Source organism: Orussus abietinus, unplaced genomic scaffold (assembly GCF_000612105.2).
Source record: "Orussus abietinus isolate OABI.00-Male unplaced genomic scaffold, Oabi_2.0 scaffold10, whole genome shotgun sequence".
Taxonomy (NCBI): Eukaryota; Metazoa; Arthropoda; class Insecta; order Hymenoptera; family Orussidae; genus Orussus; species Orussus abietinus.
In genome coordinates this window covers 850,232-869,074 of record NW_019396009.1, presented here as the reverse complement: position 1 = coordinate 869,074, position 18,843 = coordinate 850,232, and the positions used below count along the sequence as shown (strand labels likewise).

The 18,843-nt window shown below is 44.1% G+C and overlaps 2 protein-coding genes across 6 annotated transcripts; one reads left to right on the top strand and one right to left on the bottom strand.

Annotated features, from left to right (window-relative positions):
• The first annotated feature begins 40 nt into the window (after positions 1-40).
• On the top strand, positions 41-1,963 carry LOC105699608 (rRNA 2'-O-methyltransferase fibrillarin). The gene is made up of 5 exons (XM_012424744.1): positions 41-53; positions 508-902; positions 995-1,168; positions 1,470-1,715; positions 1,793-1,963. The coding sequence occupies exons 1-5, from the start codon at positions 41-43 to the stop codon at positions 1,961-1,963; spliced, it is 999 nt and encodes a 332-aa protein (XP_012280167.1).
• A 521-nt stretch (positions 1,964-2,484) lies between these two features.
• On the bottom strand, positions 2,485-18,489 carry LOC105699703 (GTP cyclohydrolase 1). Of its 5 annotated transcripts, XM_023434420.1 has the most exons (7): positions 18,131-18,489; positions 15,786-15,787; positions 12,665-12,854; positions 10,896-11,105; positions 7,911-8,076; positions 6,421-6,537; positions 2,485-5,699 (listed from the first exon to the last, which is right to left on the bottom strand). In XM_023434420.1, the coding sequence occupies exons 1-7, from the start codon at positions 18,213-18,215 to the stop codon at positions 5,570-5,572; spliced, it is 900 nt and encodes a 299-aa protein (XP_023290188.1). In that variant the 5' UTR covers positions 18,216-18,489; the 3' UTR covers positions 2,485-5,569. The 5 variants fall into 5 exon arrangements, with proteins under 5 accessions (XP_023290188.1, XP_012280325.1, XP_012280322.1 ...); XM_012424902.2 differs by lacking the exon at positions 15,786-15,787 and having other exon boundaries at positions 12,665-12,971; positions 18,131-18,187; XM_012424899.2 differs by lacking the exons at positions 15,786-15,787; positions 18,131-18,489 and adding an exon at positions 14,680-15,088 and having other exon boundaries at positions 12,665-12,971.
• Between the last annotated feature and the right edge of the window lie 354 nt (positions 18,490-18,843).

Below are 18,843 nucleotides of genomic sequence, written 5' to 3'. Positions count from 1 at the left end.
AATCAATTTTCCCTATTAAGTGAGACCTGAAAAACTAATAATGGGGAAGCCAGGTAATTTATTTTGTTGAAAATGTGGAATTTGTACCAATATTTATTCATAAGTGAGTAAGTTAATCGAGCTGTTCTGTAGACCGATGTCCGATGCCGCATTGTAGCATAACCTCTCAAATTGAGTAAGAAAAGGCAATTTGTTCATAAAGTTAAATTGAAGATGTTTTTCTTGTGAAAAAAATAAGTGACTTATTATGGTACGATATGATCTTTAAATATGCGAGTAGTTGCGTCATAATAATACTTCGTTAAAATCCAGTCAATTCATGCGCCGACTAACCTAAATTTGATTTCATTCTCGAGTTCCTCCTGTTATAATTAAATTAGTTTTCATTAAATGTATTTTAGACGCCCATATTAAAATAGTCAATGCAAATAGCATTAGCATTTATAATAAATTTGGTAACACAATGTTTTTTTGTTACATACATAATAAATTTGTTTAATTTTATAGGTTTCTCACCGGGTGGTGGAGGCGGTGGCGGTGGCGGTGGTGGTGGTGGCGGTGGCGGCGGCTTTAGAGGTGGAAGAGGTGGCGGTGGTGGATTCAGAGGCGGAAGGGGAGGTGGCGGCGGCCGTGGAGGCAGCGGTGGTGGTGGTGGCCGTGGAGGCGGTGGTTTTCGAGGAGGCGGTCGAGGTGGTAGTCGAGGTGGAGGAGGACGTGGCGGTCCTCGAGGAGGTGGAAGAGGTGGTCGGGGAGGCGGTGGTTTCAAAGGAGGAAAAACTGTTGTTATTGAACCCCATCGGCACGAGGGTGTATTTATAGCAAGAGGGAAAGAAGATGCTTTAGTCACATTAAATTTGGTCCCCGGATCAGAAGTATACGGTGAAAAAAGAATTAGTGTTGAGGTTCATATTTTAATGTATTATAATTTTTTTTTTCTGATTCTATGAATTAAATGAATAATGAAAATTACTATTATACTTTATGGGCATTTTAGGGGGAAAACGGTGAGAAAATTGAATACAGAGTGTGGAATCCATTCAGGTCTAAGTTAGCTGCTGCTATACTTGGTGGAATCGACCAAATCCATATGCCACCTGGGAGTAAAGTATTATATTTAGGAGCTGCTTCTGGGACAACGGTTTCACATGTTGCCGACATCGTTGGTCCGGTATGTTCACATTTGTAATATCTCTTGAAGAAAAGTTATTAGAAATATAAGTATTGAATGAATATGGAGCTGATGAGTAGTTAATAACTATACGCATACATTAGAGCCAGGTTAGTTCATTCTTGCCAACTTGGTGTCGAAGTATTGCAAGATTAAATTGTGCACCTTTCTTTACAGTACAGAGCTGTTATTTTGTTGCCCTGTCTGAGAAATTTGCATACAGTTTTAATATGTTTATAGACCATTATTACTCACATTGACATCCATGTAACACCTCAAACCTTTTTATTCAAATTCACAGGAAGGACTAGTGTATGCTGTGGAGTTTTCTCACAGATCTGGCAGAGATCTCATAAATGTTGCCAAAAAAAGGACAAATATTATACCTATTATTGAAGATGCCCGACATCCTCATAAATACAGAATGCTCGTAGGCATGGTGGATACTATTTTCGCAGACGTTGCACAGCCAGATCAAGCGAGAATAGTTATTTTAAATGCCCAATACTTTCTTAAGAATGGTGGCCATTTTGTTATCTCAATTAAGGTAAGATTTTAGGCACTGCCTCTTCTTATTCCCGTACTGGTACATTATAAATCTTAATTGTCATGGTTGTTTAACAGGCAAGTTGTATAGACTCTACGGCACAACCTGAAGCTGTTTTCGCAGCTGAAGTTAAGAAATTAATTGCCGACAAGTTGAAACCTCAGGAACAAATTACGTTAGAACCATATGAAAGAGATCATGCTGTGGTCGTTGGTACATTCAGGCCCCCACCGAAGAAAGCCACTTAGTTATGTAAATATTATAAGATCTACATCAGAAATAATTATTTTTCCATGATTCCATGTGTGTTCGTATGGACAACTTCACCCAGAATTAAATTACCCGAGCATCATTTGATTACAGAATTGATGATAAAATTGATTACAAATGTGGTATCGGTAATTTATGAATTTTTAAGTTGTGAATGAATTTTTTCAGTTCCATGTACAGTTTAAATGCTAGGTAATGTGACGCGATTAAATTTACATACCTCATCCTAAACTTGAAGTCACTAGCCATTATGCCATATAAGAACAGGCAAATGCATAATTTTAATTTCCACATGATGGGGTATATTTCCTAAACGACATTGTATTGTACTCAATGCAGTAATTAATAGATATCTCTAACTTGTATAACAGAAACTGCAATGATGTTACAAATTCTTTTATAGGAATTACATTTTATAAATAAATATATTGAAATATTATTCACATCCTTTTTGCATTAACTACGCTCTCAGTTTTCAGTCCGAGAAAGAATTATGTGATTCTGCTTGAGAAAATTTTATTACGTATGTAAATTACGCACGAGTAGTTGTACAGGTAATGAATAAACTCCGATATAAAATATAAATATAACTTTATGTAATATCGTCACAAAATATCATAAATATGGAATCTTCAAATTTTCATAAATTACCCTGCAAGTCTATTTCTTCTCAATAATAGTCGTACTCGTAGATGCACCAGGCGGATGTCCAGAGAACGCTTGCATACGCATTATTATATCGAAGTGTCTTGCGCCGCACGATTTGGTCCGTGCATTATCGATTTGCAAAAATGGGAAGTAATTTCTCCCATTTTTACCTTTTCTTTCTTTTTTTTTCCAGCTAAACCATGCCAAATAATTGGGTACGCTTAAGTACTAAGACGGCACTCAAATTGAAATTTTAGTGTAATCACTGCTAGTATCGAGTTTTGTAATTCCACTTAAGACAAAAGTAGCTGACGAGTCGTATTTAATTTCGAGATAAGAAATTCAAATGTTCTTGCCTCGGTAGAAAAGAAGAGAAGAAAATTAAAACATAGTTACACGACATGCGTAAACGAAAGTACGAACATAATCGATCTGAAAAAGCTCTACGTGAGGCATTGTAAATGGCTGGATTACTCCGCGTCACGTATCGCATGACAATTGATCCTCCTCGATACACCTCTCAATATAATTCGATGAACTCTTATTCACGCATACGCGTCGGCAATCGATCCCAATTAATTTCACCCAGGATCGGACGCATAGTAAATACCCCCTCTAGATTAATTTCTTTTGTTTTTTTTTTCGTCCTTTTTTTTTTGTTCAACTTTCTATCGGTCAAATAATGCACATATCACAAGGCTCTCGATTCTAGATTTCTCGATGGACTTTTATAAATACGCAAAGGTACCTAAGCTAACATAGGAGTAGATTGTAAAACGTCCAACTTATGGTTGGATCGCCCGCGAAAAAAAGCCAACCCGACATTATAAATAAATATTAATCTACGGAATATTCGCTACCGTATCTAGGAGATGCTTTTGACAGAAGCGTGTGATATGTGCAATCGCACGACTCTTAATTTAATTCAACCTATGTCGATCCGTTATCGCGGGTCCCTTTAATAAACGTCCATTGCACATACGGTACTTGGAGAGAACATACCGATTTGACGCGTTACTTGGACCACATGGAAGAGCAACATTAACAGATCCTCTGCTACGCGTTTTCTCTTTATATACATCGTTCGATGGGTTTTTCATTTTTATCCGGAAGCTCGTTTTTCCGGTTTCAATGATCTTTGTACGGACTTTCCTCCATCCATAAATAGTTGAATAAGGCTGCCGGATTAATGTACTACCTACATACACGTTACCAAGGGTGGCGGTCATCCGATAGTTACATTGTTTCGAGCTTCCGTAAACGGTTAAAAATATATAAATCTGTCGAAGATGAATTTTTGTACATTCCAATTTTCCCAGGATCATTCCGCGGTTCAGGGCTGTACCTTAACGATCTACGTACAAATTGTCGCACTGAGAACAAAAAAAAAAAGAAGGAATCATCGAACCAGAGGGACGTTTCTTTAAATTGTACCGAGGAAATATATTAATCATTCGGCTCAGATAAACTGGAATAAATTGGATTTAACATTTCTTCGGAATGATGACAATTTATTTCAGTTTGTTCGAGTCAAGTAATTATTCTTTGAATTAATGAGACACTTCTCTGGTACTGTTTAACGAAGTATTTCTTTGGTTCGATGATTGTCTTCTTTTTTTTAATTTTTTTCGTTCTCGGTCTCAGTTAAATCGCGCAATCGCGTAATTAGGCGTTTAGGCGTTCCTATCTGCACCGACTAATTTGCACCGGTGGTGAGGATCAGGGATAAGCGGTTTCCTACTCTACTATTCCGCCATGGGCGTTATCGTGGTCACTGATATGCAGAATATATCGTAATAACTGTCGATCGCAAGAGGCATGGCTGTCGCCTCTCGCGATCTTATCACGTTTGAATTGTCAGCAAGGGCAGCCCGAAAAAATTGCCGCCGCTAATTGCCACGAAGTATCACAGTTGCTCCGTAGTGCATTGAGAAGTAACGATTTCGCATAATTTAACATTAAACAATGAACGTCTCCCTGGCCGACGAGGTAATCAACGCGCTCTAGGACAACAATTGGAGTACTTTTCTATTGCAAAAAAATCCCCCTCGAATCTGAACATCGCGAAATTGTTCACAGAGACTTTCTATAAAGGTTCGTTGCCTCCGGAAAAGAAATGAGGAATCGAAACGTAGAAATATAATTATCGTACCGCAAATTATTAATTTTAGCACTGTAATAATATTTCTCTCGTTTTCGTAGCGTTCAGATTCGAGTCTCATCCGGAAGTGTATTGTCAACTGAGGGAGGTCCTGACGACTCTCGTGGGAATTCCAAGGATCAAGAGGAAGACGCGTCGCGTTCCTCGTAATTCCCTGGAAGAGTCCGTCCGTCGAGCGCGTCCAATTTCCGAAAGTCCGCTCCCAAGGAAACGTATCCCGGAGCCCTCGGCTCGCCTCGCGCGGCCATCTTTCTTTTTCTCCTTTTCCCCCAGCTTTATCTTTCCTCCACACGTCGCTATCGCTTTATTGTCTTTATGTCGATCGATCAGCAGTCCAGTAATGTCGGCCAGGAGGCTTATTACCGTTTCCCGTTGAACTGTAAACCCGACCCTCACCGGAATGGCCCGTCGAGCGTTACGGCGACTCCGAGAGAGCCTTCGTCGCGGCCTCGGCTCTCATTTTTTCCCTCTCCCCTCCTCTCCTTTTCGGCGAAAAGTCGGATTTCAGTTTAAATACGCGGCGAAGTGGTCCCCGGTGTACTTTCTTTCCGTCGAGGAGTCCTTCGGCTCCCGATTTCCATAAAATCTTCCTCTCTCGAGGAAGCGCTTCCGCTGGCCCGAAAATCCCGGGCGCTCGCTTACGCGGACCGGCGCAAGATCGGACAGATAAGAGAATTAAATGGAAAGAAAGGAGCCGATCTTTTGTCCCTGGGGGAAACGAGGACGTAGAAAAGAGTTCCTCGAGCCGGATCCGCATAACTCGAGCCTCGGGACTCTACTTGGAATGGACGAGGTTCAGGAATTCTTCGCGGGTCTTCGAGTCATCCCTGAAGACTCCCAGCATGGTCGACGTGACGGTCTTGCTGTTTATCTTCTGTACGCCTCGCATGACCATGCACATGTGCCTGGAAAAATAATACGAGGTCGTCTTAATTTTACACTTCGCCAATAATAGGCCTAAAAGCCAATCCGCATTTAGAACGCGTTTAAAGAAATATTGAAGCGTAAGCTCTCGACCCATCGCCCTCGGCTAGATAAGAAATACGTCACAAGCCGGATACTTAACTAATTGGCCTTTCCGTCATTTTTATTCTTCCGCGTCTTTAATCTCTGCGATCGTGAATTCCCCCCAAGAATCGTCATGATATCGTCTATCAAGGCGTGGACGATCTGATGCATAACGCATTAGACTGTTCTCCGTTAAACCATAATATGTAGACCGGTGAGAGGTATGCCACCCGACACTTATGGCTAAATAACCACTGAAAATGATGTATACCGTGACAGGACAGGTTCGTTACGTGTGCGATCATACGGCTGAACTATAAGAGCGGGAATGCAAAAATCTCAATAGACGCTTTATTGGCACAAGGTCGAATTTTTCCATGCGGCGATCCTTGCGAAAACCTATTGCCTAAGACCGAGGTGCAATGAATTGGAACCAATGGTTGTACCGTCGTAGCCGTGGTCTCCTTTCTTCCCCTGTATCATTTTTTTTATTTATTATTTTTTTTTTGATAGCCGTGAATCGCCGAAATACGGTACCGCGGATAAAGTTGCAAAACGCTCTATATCTTCCATTGGATCAGTACTACAATTCATGTATTATCGTTTACAGATACGTACACTCCCTCGACGACCACTGCAACCCCTGCTGGCTGGACGGCTTTGGTTACTGCAATTGCGATCTGCTTCGTGAGGCGTTCCTGGACCTGCAGGCGCCTGCTGAAAATCTCCACGATCCTGGAATTCAAAATTCGACCCTAAATTAAACCACCTGAAAGGGCTCGCCCAAGAGCGAGTGAAAAAAGTACCGCTAGTGCGCATTTAAAAAAAAAAAAAATTCCTCGAGATAGTTGGCGAGACACGATATCCAAGTACACGTGCATTTGGCGCGAGGCTCTGCCGAGTTTCCAGATATGCGAGTCGCCTCTTCGGGATTATGAATCGCGCCTTGATTAATTGCGTTCGATCTCTTCCTGCTCGGAGACTATCGATACCTGTCTCTCCTGATTTGTCGCACATTCGCGTGCATCCAGATTTTCGCAGGAGACTATCAGGGATGGTGTATAAAAAAATCATTAGGCTTCCTTTCTATCGAGGGTCGATTCATCGCAAACCCCTCGGTAGAAAGGCTCTCGTTACCTCTAGGACCCGCGACTGTGATTTTCCTCCGAGCAGGAAAGGACGAGGTCCTTCGACGCCTTTTTTTTTCGATTTCGCTACCGTCGAGTGGAATTTCTAAGGAAAGGCTGCATTAAAGGATCTCGCCAGGGCGAGTGGAAGGTGAATAACCGGAAACCTGGGGGTCAGGTCGTGTAATTCGGCACTCGGTAATTCCCCGGGCAACACCCGGGGACGTCTCGACCTTGTCTTCGAGGTGGTTTCCGTTTCTCTCCGGACACCCCGAGTGACGTTTAACGAGTAACTGGACAACCCGTTGGCCGCAGCGTGAAAGTGCTCGGCTGCCAACCTTCTTAGACGCGTTTTCCTTTTTTTCCCTTTTTGCCTTAACGCCGCGAACCAAGGCCACATGGACGGCGATGCAATCCATGATCAATGAGACACATTGGCCGAGCCTCGGCGAGCCGATTTAATCGTTAGGCTTAGAATATCGCCGGATACGATATTCTCAAAATCTGCGACGCCACCCCCAGGACGGATTTAATCAAGGAGCCATTGATTTCAGACAATAAATAACGATGCGATTGGCCGACAAGGGACGTTCGGCCTTTAAATCTTATTTCGGTGATTTATGATTGGGATTTCCACCCGATTTCCACGGGATTTCAGGCGTTAAGGGGATATGAAAGTGGCACCCGAGAGGTCGATCGAACTGGGTTTACCGAATCGCTTCAAACCTTACAATGTGAACGCAAATGCTATAAAGAAGGTCCAAGAATAATGTTGAAAACATCTATAAAGGAAATTATAAAAAATTAAAATTTCATAGGTGTCAGGACCTTTATGGCCTTTACATTCGTGTCGACTCGGTACCCCCGACTCGGAGAAAGATTTCATAAACGAGACCTCTTTGAGTTCACTGCCACATCCCCTTAAAATCCATTATCTCATGAGTAAATACCCCCTCGGATTTAATATCCACGTGATATCACCTGGCCAGTTTGCTGAGGCCGAGGATCTTCTTACACGGGAGGTAGCCTATGGACACCTTGCCATAAAACGGGACCAAGTGGTGCTCGCACATGGAGAACATCTCGATGTCCTTGACGACCACCATCTCGTCGTGGTCCTCGTCGAAGACGGCGTCGTTGATGACGTCTGTAAAGAGAACGAAGAGTCGTGAGGAGCATTCCGAAAATCCTGGCAAACCCGGAGGCCCCCTTTACGCCGATACGCTATCTCGGCGCGGTTGCTTTCTTAACCGGCGACGTGGATGAAAAACCGCATGGCCTTAAGAAGTAAAGGTATCTCGAGGTATGAAATCACCTCGCGGGTTAAAGCACTCCGTGGTACCCGGTTGCGATTTACCCGATATTGACCTAGTTAGGTGGAGGAAGGTGGTGGTGGTGAATGGGTGTGTGTCAGCGTCGACGGGGCTCCCGGGTGGAGGTAATAGGGGTGCTCTCCACGGTTTCCACGGCAACCTTAACAAGAAACACCTTCGCCATGACCGACAAAGGTGGAACGAGTCCGCTCCTCCACCTCCACCATGAAGGAGACGAGATGTATCCTCTATTAGGGACGAGTCGTTACTTAGTACGGATCTCCGGTAAAAATCATTATTTACCAGGAATTTAGTATAAAACCAGGCCCTCCTCCTTGGGAATCCCTTTAAACAATCCAAGGAGTCATTCTATGTACATCGATCGTCGTTCTAGTACGGGATGATTAAAAAAAGGAATTTTTTCTAGGATAATTTTCGTTCTTTCTCTTGGCCTCCATAATCACGGGGCTGCGGTTTGATTATGATCCGGTGCACCCTGCTTGGAGATAGGTTTAAAATATTTTTATATATATAGAATGACCCTTTCGTAACACCATTAACCGAATTATTATCTCCTGCCAATCCGGAACGGTCCAGGTTCTCCCCGGAATCGCCAGGTAGAGGATCGATCTCCTAGGGACGAGGTTCCCAGTTCTTATATCCGAGCCTCGAGGAATTTCGCGAAAATTGCGAGGGGAGAACAAGAGTCTCGAGGTGGAGTGGAGAGCGAGAAGTCGGGTCGGGGGACAAAAGAAGGGGGAGGAACGGGGGGAGCCGGAATCGTGCCGTGGTGGGTAAATCCAAGGGAGGTGGGCATGTCGCCATGGCCGAGCTTTCATGGTAAAGTGGCGCCGACTCGTTTCGGATTCACTGGGGCGCGCTACTTTCCCCTTAACGTGGATAGATCCAAGGGTGGAGCTCGGCTGGGAACGGAAACGGAATTGAAGCTCCCGGAAAGGCCTCCACCACCTGTAGATACCTTTCGAGGACTCGGCGACGTCTCTTTGGGGCTGTACTACTGTGGACGTCGATAAAGATTACACATCTTTGATAATTCTTTTCTCAAGAAATTTTTCCTCTTACTAAAAAATACATATTTATTTATTATTACAAACACGTAGAGTAGTAAGAAGGAAATTGTTTGCACCTGATGTGATTTCTCGATAACGGCTGAACCGATCGGGTTCAAATTTTATCACCGTATTCAGCAAACACATGGCTATCGGCTGTACTTCAATCGTGGTAAAAATTATAATTTTAATAATTATTCATACTTTTGCCTCAAAAATGTCATCTTTTCGAGGTTCACAGCGGTGTAGCCTCTTAATCGTTCACCACCTCTTGTCGCTCGATCGCGAAGGTAATGCCACGCTATGGGAAGAATATAAAAATATAGAGAATAGCAGAAATCGGGGGAGGATATCGAATCCGTGGATGCAGTTCCTCGGTTACGTAAAATCCCAGCGCGGCTATCGGAGAGATTAAAGGCCCTCGGGGAGATTCTTGTGAAACGAGAGGAATCGTCAGTAATCATTCCCAGAAGATTGGCAATGGCTGGACTTTAGGCGTGGATTAATCGGTTTAATTAACAGACGATTCTGTAAATTCCCGCGAAAATTGAGCGAATGGCTTTGCGGCATTCCCTTGAAAAAAGGGAATGAGCGATATATCTAATCCGTATCGGAGTGCGCAAGGGTGGAGGGAGGAAATTGAATACATTCTCTTCTGGAATGCCTCCTGAGTCCTCGGGATTCATTTATATAGGAAGCTTTACGTCCACCCTCGGGTCCTCTAGGGTCTGCAATGAGAGAAACGACGAGGGGCGTTTCTGAGATCGCGGGGAAAGAAAAAAAAAAATACTATCGGCTCTCGGCTCGAACCTCGAGTAGATCCAGGAATTCCTCTCGGGCCAAGATCGACTTTCGATTTCTATTACGGATTCCGACTGGACACGCAACTACGATAGGAATGACACGAGTCATCGGCGCGAAAGTCAACGAGGGCTCGCTCCAGATTTACTTTCGATGACCGTATTGACCGTGAATCGGTACCGCGAGGTGTCGCAATAAGGAGCCATTTTCTATCGACACACATATCGCCGATCAAGGATCGAGCCAATTAGACTTATACACCTGGGGCTACGAGAGGTGATCCAGAGCTGGCTACCCCAGTGACGATAGATCCTTGGGAGACGTCAGATAGAACGTTGGAAGCCGATCCGCCTACATTCAACCCTACACCGATAACAATTTTCATTGAACCAGAAAAAACATTCCTACGAGTAGTACCAAAGAAATATTTTCATTCTCTTCAAGAATAATTATTTACCTCAAATAATATCGAATAGAGGGGACGTGACGTTTCCTCGGGATTGTGGGAATTTATTCCAGGCAACCGATTGTTCTTTAAATTAAAAATTTATTTCCTTGGCTCGATGAATTTTTTTTTTTTTCGGGCGTTATTCTACTCTTAAACGTTCGAACCTCCTTTAAGAGTCATCTCGTGATCGTCACGAGTTGTCAAAGGATTTGGGTGATTTGCTGATGGCGAAGTCGACGGGAGAGTCGTCGGATGACCGACACGAGGTGACGGAACGTATCGAGATTAAATTTATCCTCGACGGTGCTAATTGGGGGAATGTCTTTTTACTCACCTTCTAAACTCTGGTCGTATCCTTTCGTGAAGAAAAGCATGGCCTTGGCGGCTCTCTCGGGGGTCTTCAGGAGTCCTTGCCGATCGGGGTCCTCGCCGAGTGAGCTCAACAGGAGTCGGTAGCTCCTTGACATTTCGGGCAGCAGAGCCTCCCTCGTGGGCGGCCGATGATCCAGCTCCAGGTCGTGGTGGAACGTGCATTTCTCGTGCCCTGCAATTTATCGGGGGATTTAAGGAGATCGCGTTTCCGCAAGAATCAAGGCTTAACCCAAGCCCAAGGAAGTCGCATCGATTTTGAATTTCGAGGAGATACGCCGTAGTGGATAAAATTGCCCTCGCCTGTTCTTCAAAAATTCCCCCTTTGTATAATTATATATCGAATATATACGTTATTTTTCTAAGCTCGAGGTGAATCTAAGAGTCCACTATTCTTTTTTATTTTTTTTTTTATTTTTCGACCTGGACGATCGCGTCGATGGCGCACTCCACAGAAAAGACGTCCACTCCGGTCGGAGCTGTCTTCGACACTCGATGCCTCCTATACGAACGCGGAAATGCTCTCCATTTAAATGACGAAATCACTTTAAGATTTCACAGAGAGCTCTTAACGGTGAGACGATAAGGACGTCGACTATCACGTGTCACGACCCCTCTTGGCGATATCCAGCTTCCTGGCCACAAGGGGAGGGCAAACACCGTTGTCGAATGTTTCTCGGTATCTTATCGACGATGGCGTTAATTCGCGAGCCGAAATGTGATTTCCGATTTTTTCCCGAATCGGGGGAAAAATAAGCCTCGATGAGAGCTCGACTTTGGGTATCGCGGGATGTATTTGGGGCGATCGAAAAATTCATTCCTGCAAAACTATTGTTGCAACCACTTAAAACATGGTAAATCTTAATCGGGCCGTTACGGGGATAGGTTAGATTTTGAAATAGATGTCCGGGGCATCGTTTGGAACACTATGCCGATTTAATGCGAAGCTGCAAAAGGTCGTACTTGTATAAGGAAGAGAATGAAATCCCGGGCGGGGACATGGTTGTCGGAAAGAGACTCGGCGCTTTCAAGAGTCGAGGCCCGTGAACTTGTTCGAGATGCTGCCGCGTCCCTTGATTCGTCATTACGTCTAGCGTTCCCCGGTCGGAGTAGGGACGAAACACGAGCAATAACCAAATGCTTCCTGCCATGGCTTGGCGAGGTATATTCCCCACAGTACCTTCCGGGAAGCCGAGACTCTTTTCCTCCTGTACGGGAATCCTGTGTCCGCAAGGCCCGTTACGGGAAACTTTCTGACGCCGGCTACTCCGTAATGAAATTAGATGACTCACGTAAATTTCAACGATATCGTAGACAAGCTACGTCATTACGGGAAACCTAAGGACATCTTGTGCAACTAGAGTCGGGACGAATTAGAATAATCTGGGGTCTAAATAAAAAAAAATTCTATCCAGCAAATCCTAACCCTGGAAAACGTGCCGGCGTAATTTCTTTTTTTACCGCTCTCGCTGTATGGACAATTTTACAAAATTCTTCTCCAGCGACGACAAACCCTACATCCCTTGATTTTCATTTTCAACCCATCCCTCGATTTAACGATCACGTTTTCCAAAGGGTTAAATCCGCGTTTGATTTTTCACCGTAATTATGTATATTATCGCAACATTATATATATCAGCAATCCTGCCTTTCCTTAGGCATTTATGTAAACGTCTTTTTTTTTTTTTTTCAGGGTGCATTTAATCACCGCTATCGCGTTATCCTTGCGTCTACCTGGGGTGGTGGAGGTCCTGGGAGTCCTGGGAGTTCCCGGTATCTCCAGGTCGGTCCCCTCGACGTTCTCGCTCCAGGAGACGGTCCTCAACGGGCCTGGTTTTTTCACAAGGTGGGACTCGTCCTTCTCGTAAATGGAGAACTCGGAATTCCCCTTGGCGCACTGCTTGCTTATCCCATTCATGTTTACCTGGCGGCGATTTTCGCCGCTCGACTTTCAGCCACTCGAGACACTTTTTTACGCCCCTGCGAGTCGAGACTTCGATTTCCCCCAAGTCTGCGATTTCGGCCACCTTCGGTTCTTATTCTGAAATCCGAGGCACCCGAAAGGTTTTCCACGAGACATTTATGAACTTTACAGAGGACTCCGTACCGTGCGAGGTAAAACGCTTTCGTCTCATTGAGAAAAAAACTTGCACGGTAAATGATCGTTAATTAAACTAAGTATCCTTTCATCCCGAATTCGGGGACATTTTTACTCGCGAGAAATTCGTTTCCTTTATTTTCACCGCGCAATCTCAATCTTATGACCTCTCGGGCGGAGTTAACGAATCCGTCCTCGTAAACGCGAATCCAGAGTCTCCTATCTGGCAAATAGACAAATGATACCTAATTTACGAGTTAACCAAATCGGCTTTTGCAGCACCATCCGACGTTAATCCAGATATTAATGACGATTCCGAGTCGGGGAAGACACGTGGACGAGATTCGTGTAGGCGATTTGCGTTTAAATAAGTAAATAAATAAATTAATAAAACGTTCTTCGCTCCGAATGTCCAACATTTAGTCAACTCGTTAACGGAATAAGCACTTTAGTACATGTGTTACTAATCGCAATTCCGATAAGCTGGATACGAGAGAGTTCCCGACACCTCGAGAGGGAAAAAGAACGAATTTCGACCTTCTTTTAATAAAGTTAATAAGAATTTCCTCATAAACGGATTTCCTCTAACCCGGTCTTGCGGAAAAGTTCCCAAAACGCGTAATTATCTTTTATCGTTTCTCCCAGGTGAAATACTTTCACGAGCGGCTTACTGGCCGAGTTTAATGTAATTTCATGTAATTCTATATAATTCCTTCCGCAGTAAATTCCTTGTTCGGCCAGGCTAAGAAACGCACTTTGTTCCGATTTTCCGGAGTGCAACCGTTGCACCCCGATCGGTGCAACGTGCAACTCTTTTCCCGACGGATCTTATTTTCTCTCTCAATTAATGTAATTTTGCGTAATTTCATGCAATTCCTCCCACAGTATGTTGCTTGTTTGGTCAAGCTAAGGAACGCACTTTGTTCCGATTTTTAGGAGTGCAACCATCGAGAATGCACCCCGATCGGTGCAACGTGCAACTCTTTTCCCGACGGATCTTATTTTCTCTTTCAATTAATGTAATTTTGCGTAATTTCATGCAATTCCTCCCACAGTATGTTGCTTGTTTGGTCAAGTTAAGAAACGCACTTTGTTCCGATTTTCCGGAGTGCAACCATCGAGAATGCACCCCGACCGATGCAACGTGCAACTATTTTCGCGACGGGTCTTATTTTCTCTCTCTCTCTCTTCCTCCGTGATTTTTCTAACTCTCGTCTCCTTGAAGAAGACGTCGTGATTACTCACTCGGAAAGTTTCACCGCTAGCATTTACAACGACCTCCGTTATTCCGTTAATGCTATTTTCCCTCCCGGGTGTTGCTTTCCTCGCCTTTCAAAATCAGCCTCCCCGACGCGTTATCATTAATATCACTGACGCCATCGAAATCATCGACAATACGTCGCACGGTACCGAGTCTCATAGATTTATGGAGAAAAATGTTGAATGAAAATCCGAGGTCGCGGGCAGAACGGTGCGACATTTCCAGCAGTTTTTACGGAGATATAAGAAGTGGAGAGTCGACGCGCGATATCAGTGCGGGGGTACTTGGCGCGAAACTCCACCGAGTCCCCTGAAGGAGGTACTCCAGGTGGAGGATATTATCGTCGGGCGAAAGTTTCAGTAATACTTAACAATATATCCCAATATATACCTTTTAACAAGGCAGAGAATCGACGCTCGATATTTTTAATACTTTCTTTTTCAACGAAAACTTCCCAAGGTGGAGGGACGACACTCGACATTTTTCAATAATTTTTATAAACAAGATGTAATAGGGCGGAGGGTCGACGCTCGATATTTCAAGTACTTTTAACTTTTAACTATTAATTTTCAATTCGATTTATTCGACGGAGGGTGGACGCGCGATAGTTGGACTAGTTTCTGACGAGATATACCAAGTGGAGGGTCGTCGTCGGGTCGAGGGAGGAAAAACGAAGGTCCGTAGCGGTCCGGGCTGTGTTCGGGGGGGTCGGCGGCGGTCGGGCGCGGAAAGTAAGAGCGAGGACCGGGAGCGGAGCGGAGCACGAGGTCGCTCGCAGGAGTGACGCGGTGCGACTGAACATAAATGAAATCCCGGCTGGCCGGAGGAGTCCCGCGTGGCCCGTCTCTCTCGCGCTGCCGCCGCGCGACCCGCCCGGAACTGATTGCGAGAGGCGAGAGGGCATCGTCGGCACCTCCGCCAAAGCGAGACCCCCCTTGAGATAATTCCCGATAACCGAAAGGTGGTGAACGGAACACGAAAAGACGAGTCCATTACAGCCTAGACATCTAACGAAAAATCTGAGCAGATTTGACAGATGCTATCATAGGACGATTTAATCGAACCGATTGCAAACCTCGGCGTTTTATCGACGCCTAGCCACCGAACGAGCGATACGGAAATGCGAGGTGTTGGAATTATAAACCTGAAGATTGAGGCTTATAAATGAAACAAAAACCAATCTATGTTTAATGCGTATAGAGAGAGAGAGAGTCTGGCCTGTGTTTAGTGGAGGGTTTTCGGTAACGATAAGAACCGTTGTTCGGATTATGAGGAGACGCAGAGTAGCACCTCCACAAAGAGGGTCCAGAGAAAGAATTTAGTTAAATGAAGAATAAAGTCTTTGTTTAATTAAATACAATAAAGTGTATTATTCTGACATCCCATTTCCAATGCGAGGAAAAGTGGTACGAGGGAAAAGCCTCGAGCTGTATACCGCCACTTTGGGAAATGGGCAGTAAAGCTTGTTAGAATTTTACCAGCCTCGAGAAACGTACCTCTGGATAGGATTTTAGGCTGTTTGCGCCATTTACGTGGGAAAGTATACACGACCGCGTGGTGGAAACCTGTCGCCTCGAAGGCGACCACTGTCTCGAGTTTAGTGTCTTTTATGTTTTAAAACAATTCCATTGTTGAGCCTGCTTGGGCGATTCTCTCTTGCGCTGCGTGGTTGAATATTTCCGCGCAATACGCATAGTAATTACACATAGCAATACGTATAGTAGTATTTGCTCTAAATCAATTATTTATCACAGCGCGGATGACGGGATTATAATTCTTCCGCGATATTCGGGTCGGACAATTGGTAACATTTGCGGAAGGACGTTGGTATTAACAATGTCGGTGCTGGAAATTGCCTTACAGGGGACGATCGATAGCGCCTCTGTACCGATAATGAGATTCTCTCCTCGATGGAGCCATTCGCTTATTCGGGAAATTTAGTTGGCCGCTACTCCGGAACTTTAATCCAGGCATGAAGGTAACGCAGGTGATTTTGGCAAAAATCGAATTTTCTAAAGCGGGTTAGCGTTAAAAGATCTTGCGCATTCGATTAAAGAACATAGACCCATCGATCACCGCAAACAATAAGATTCTCTCGTAGATAAACTATCAGGAACCCCAAGAAATATCGGTATCGGTGGAAATATTTCTATCGCGATGTCAGGTCTCAAAAGCGTGATCTCTTCGACCTGGGGGACTTTCCGGTGATTTAAAATACGTACTTACATAGAGGGAATTACACCTCGACGTTTAGAATGTTTATTGGATTTTACAAACCGTCGGGCACACAATGAAGGACTTGTATAAATTTTATTTCTACCGCTTCCAATAAAACCGGGTGATTCACGCTACTTAGGGAAACTCAAGGCCTTTGACAGTACGACCATCACTGCACATATGTATATATATATATATTTTTTAGACAAGCGAATAGAGTTTCAAATTTCAACTCGGAGTGGAAGAAAAAATTACTCAGGCACCCTCCAGTAAATTACGATGTGTTTTAAGGTAACGCATACCACCTCGTGATTGCCAGCTTAATTTCTCACGTCCCTTGTAATGTAATACCTTATCCATGTACCGAACCTGTTATTGAAATTTATCACAAGTCACCCGAAAATTCGAAAAATCGCCTTTACGGCCCATTTTTAACCGCCCGGTAATTTAACATAAAACGACCGCGCTCGTTTCGCGATTCTGGAAAAAAAAAAGAAAATGGTTATAAAGTGTCCGCGTAAAAAATCGACGTCCGTGCAATTGTTCATTCTTGAGCATGAAGATATATGGGTTATAATCGTTAAGGCCTTCACGGATAACTCGCGTAACGGTATGATAATAAAAATCAGCAGAATTGCCAAGCATCGATTCCATATTTGTTTTCTCTTTTTTCGACAATTTGCGATCCCGACGAAAATAATTACAAAGCGCATGGATAAAAAATAGATATGTGCGATTATTCATTATTGAGCATGCATACGTATATAAGGCTTTTGTAGATAACTCGCGTAACGGTGTGACAAAAATTGATAGCACTGCCAAATATTGATTCCATATATTTTTTTTGTTTTGACAGTTGCCATCCTAACAAAAGTAACTATAAAGCGCATGGGTAAAAAAAAATTGATATCTGTGCGATAGTTCATTCTCGAGCACGCGGATGTATGCGTGGATATGGCTCTTTGTACAAGGACCTCGTGAATAAGCTCGTAACCGGAGATACGATTTTCTCACGTTAAGGTACGCCAGGAGCACTTCGAATTACACCTTTCGCGCATCAACTGCTCGGGAGACCTTCGAGTGGATCGCCAATCCATAAAACCAATGTCGGCTGCTCTGGCGTATACGTACAACAAATGCAGGAAGTAGTAAAACAGGAGAGGAAAAAAAAAAGAATTCAAGTGCAACCGCACGGAATGTAATTGCCACGCGGATAATTAAGCGGGTTGGAATAAACCTACGTATCACGGACATCGGTCGTATGATATTTATAAAAAGTATGATTTTTGACAACCAGGCAGACACTTAAGATAAATCCAGAGAGAAGCTCCCAAAGCAGTGTAACTGAAATATCAATTAAAGGGATTAAAAGCTTGCAAGCGGTAAATTCAGGCCTTCCTCACCTGTGCACGAAAGATTAGAAAACGAAGCGGTGATAGAGTATTGAAGAATTATTTTCCACGGTAATCAGGCTCGGCCCGAAAATATTCCCATCCATCGCTAACGGCGCAACTAATGAACAAAGGTTTACATAACATCCCGCCAAACATTTATGGATCGTATAAAAGAAAAAAAATGAAATCACGCCACGCATACATGGTGAGTTGATCGATGTAGTAATTACCTTTGCTAGCAGGCAAGTCGCACGTGCAGTGCCCGTTGCCGTTCTCGGAGTTGTCCTTCGTCTTCTGGTCTTTCTGATCCTTCATGATCCGTGGCGGGTTTAAGCAGAGGCCTAATGGGTCACCTTGGACTTCCTGCGGGACACTTTGAGGAATCGGTAGGTCTTCCGAACGGCAAACGGGAGTCGGCGATGGCGGAGGGCTGTTTGCTTCGACAGGGGAGTATTGACTAGAGTAACTTCGGATTGGGGCAGCTCCTAGAGTTTATATGTGGAGGCCACGGAAAGCCTTTAATGGCCGACCCTCTCCACTGGTGCTCCGTTATGCTTTGTAGTGCCTACCGACTCCTTCTCGCTTTTATTTCACGTCGATGTGTCCCCGGTGAATTTTTCCTCACGGCCGCTGTCAATCGGAGCACCGAGACATTTCACGTGTCTAGAGACTCCGGTTTGCACTTTGCTTCTCCGAACTTCCGCTCCTTGGAAACTGGACTTCTGAGGAACATTAAAGAAATATTTAATCAAACTTTAGTTGCACGACCTTACCTTCGATCGACTCCACCGTCTCCATCATTTTTGACATCGATCCAAACCCTTCCGTGTATCTCTTCTCTTTACGTAAAATCAGGAGTTTATTTTTTTTTTTCTTCCAACTCCAACCACCGATTTCGCAAACACCTGTTGCAGACAATTGGATTACGTCTTTCACGAAAGAT

Bases quoted from the DNA above. Each gene is read 5' to 3' on its own strand.
- LOC105699608 (XM_012424744.1), top strand. The intron at 1,169-1,469 runs GTATGTTCACAT...TCAAATTCACAG, and splicing joins TTGCCGACATCGTTGGTCCG to GAAGGACTAGTGTATGCTGT. The intron at 1,716-1,792 runs GTAAGATTTTAG...GTTGTTTAACAG, and splicing joins ATTTTGTTATCTCAATTAAG to GCAAGTTGTATAGACTCTAC.
- LOC105699703 (XM_023434420.1), bottom strand. From the start codon at position 18,215: ATGAAGGATCAGAAAGACCAGAAGACGAAGGACAACTCCGAGAACGGC. The intron at 11,106-12,664 runs GTAGACGCAAGG...GATAAATTGCAG, and splicing joins CAGGACCTCCACCACCCCAG to GGCACGAGAAATGCACGTTC. The intron at 6,538-7,910 runs GTGATATCACGT...TTTGAATTCCAG, and splicing joins GGCCTCAGCAAACTGGCCAG to GATCGTGGAGATTTTCAGCA.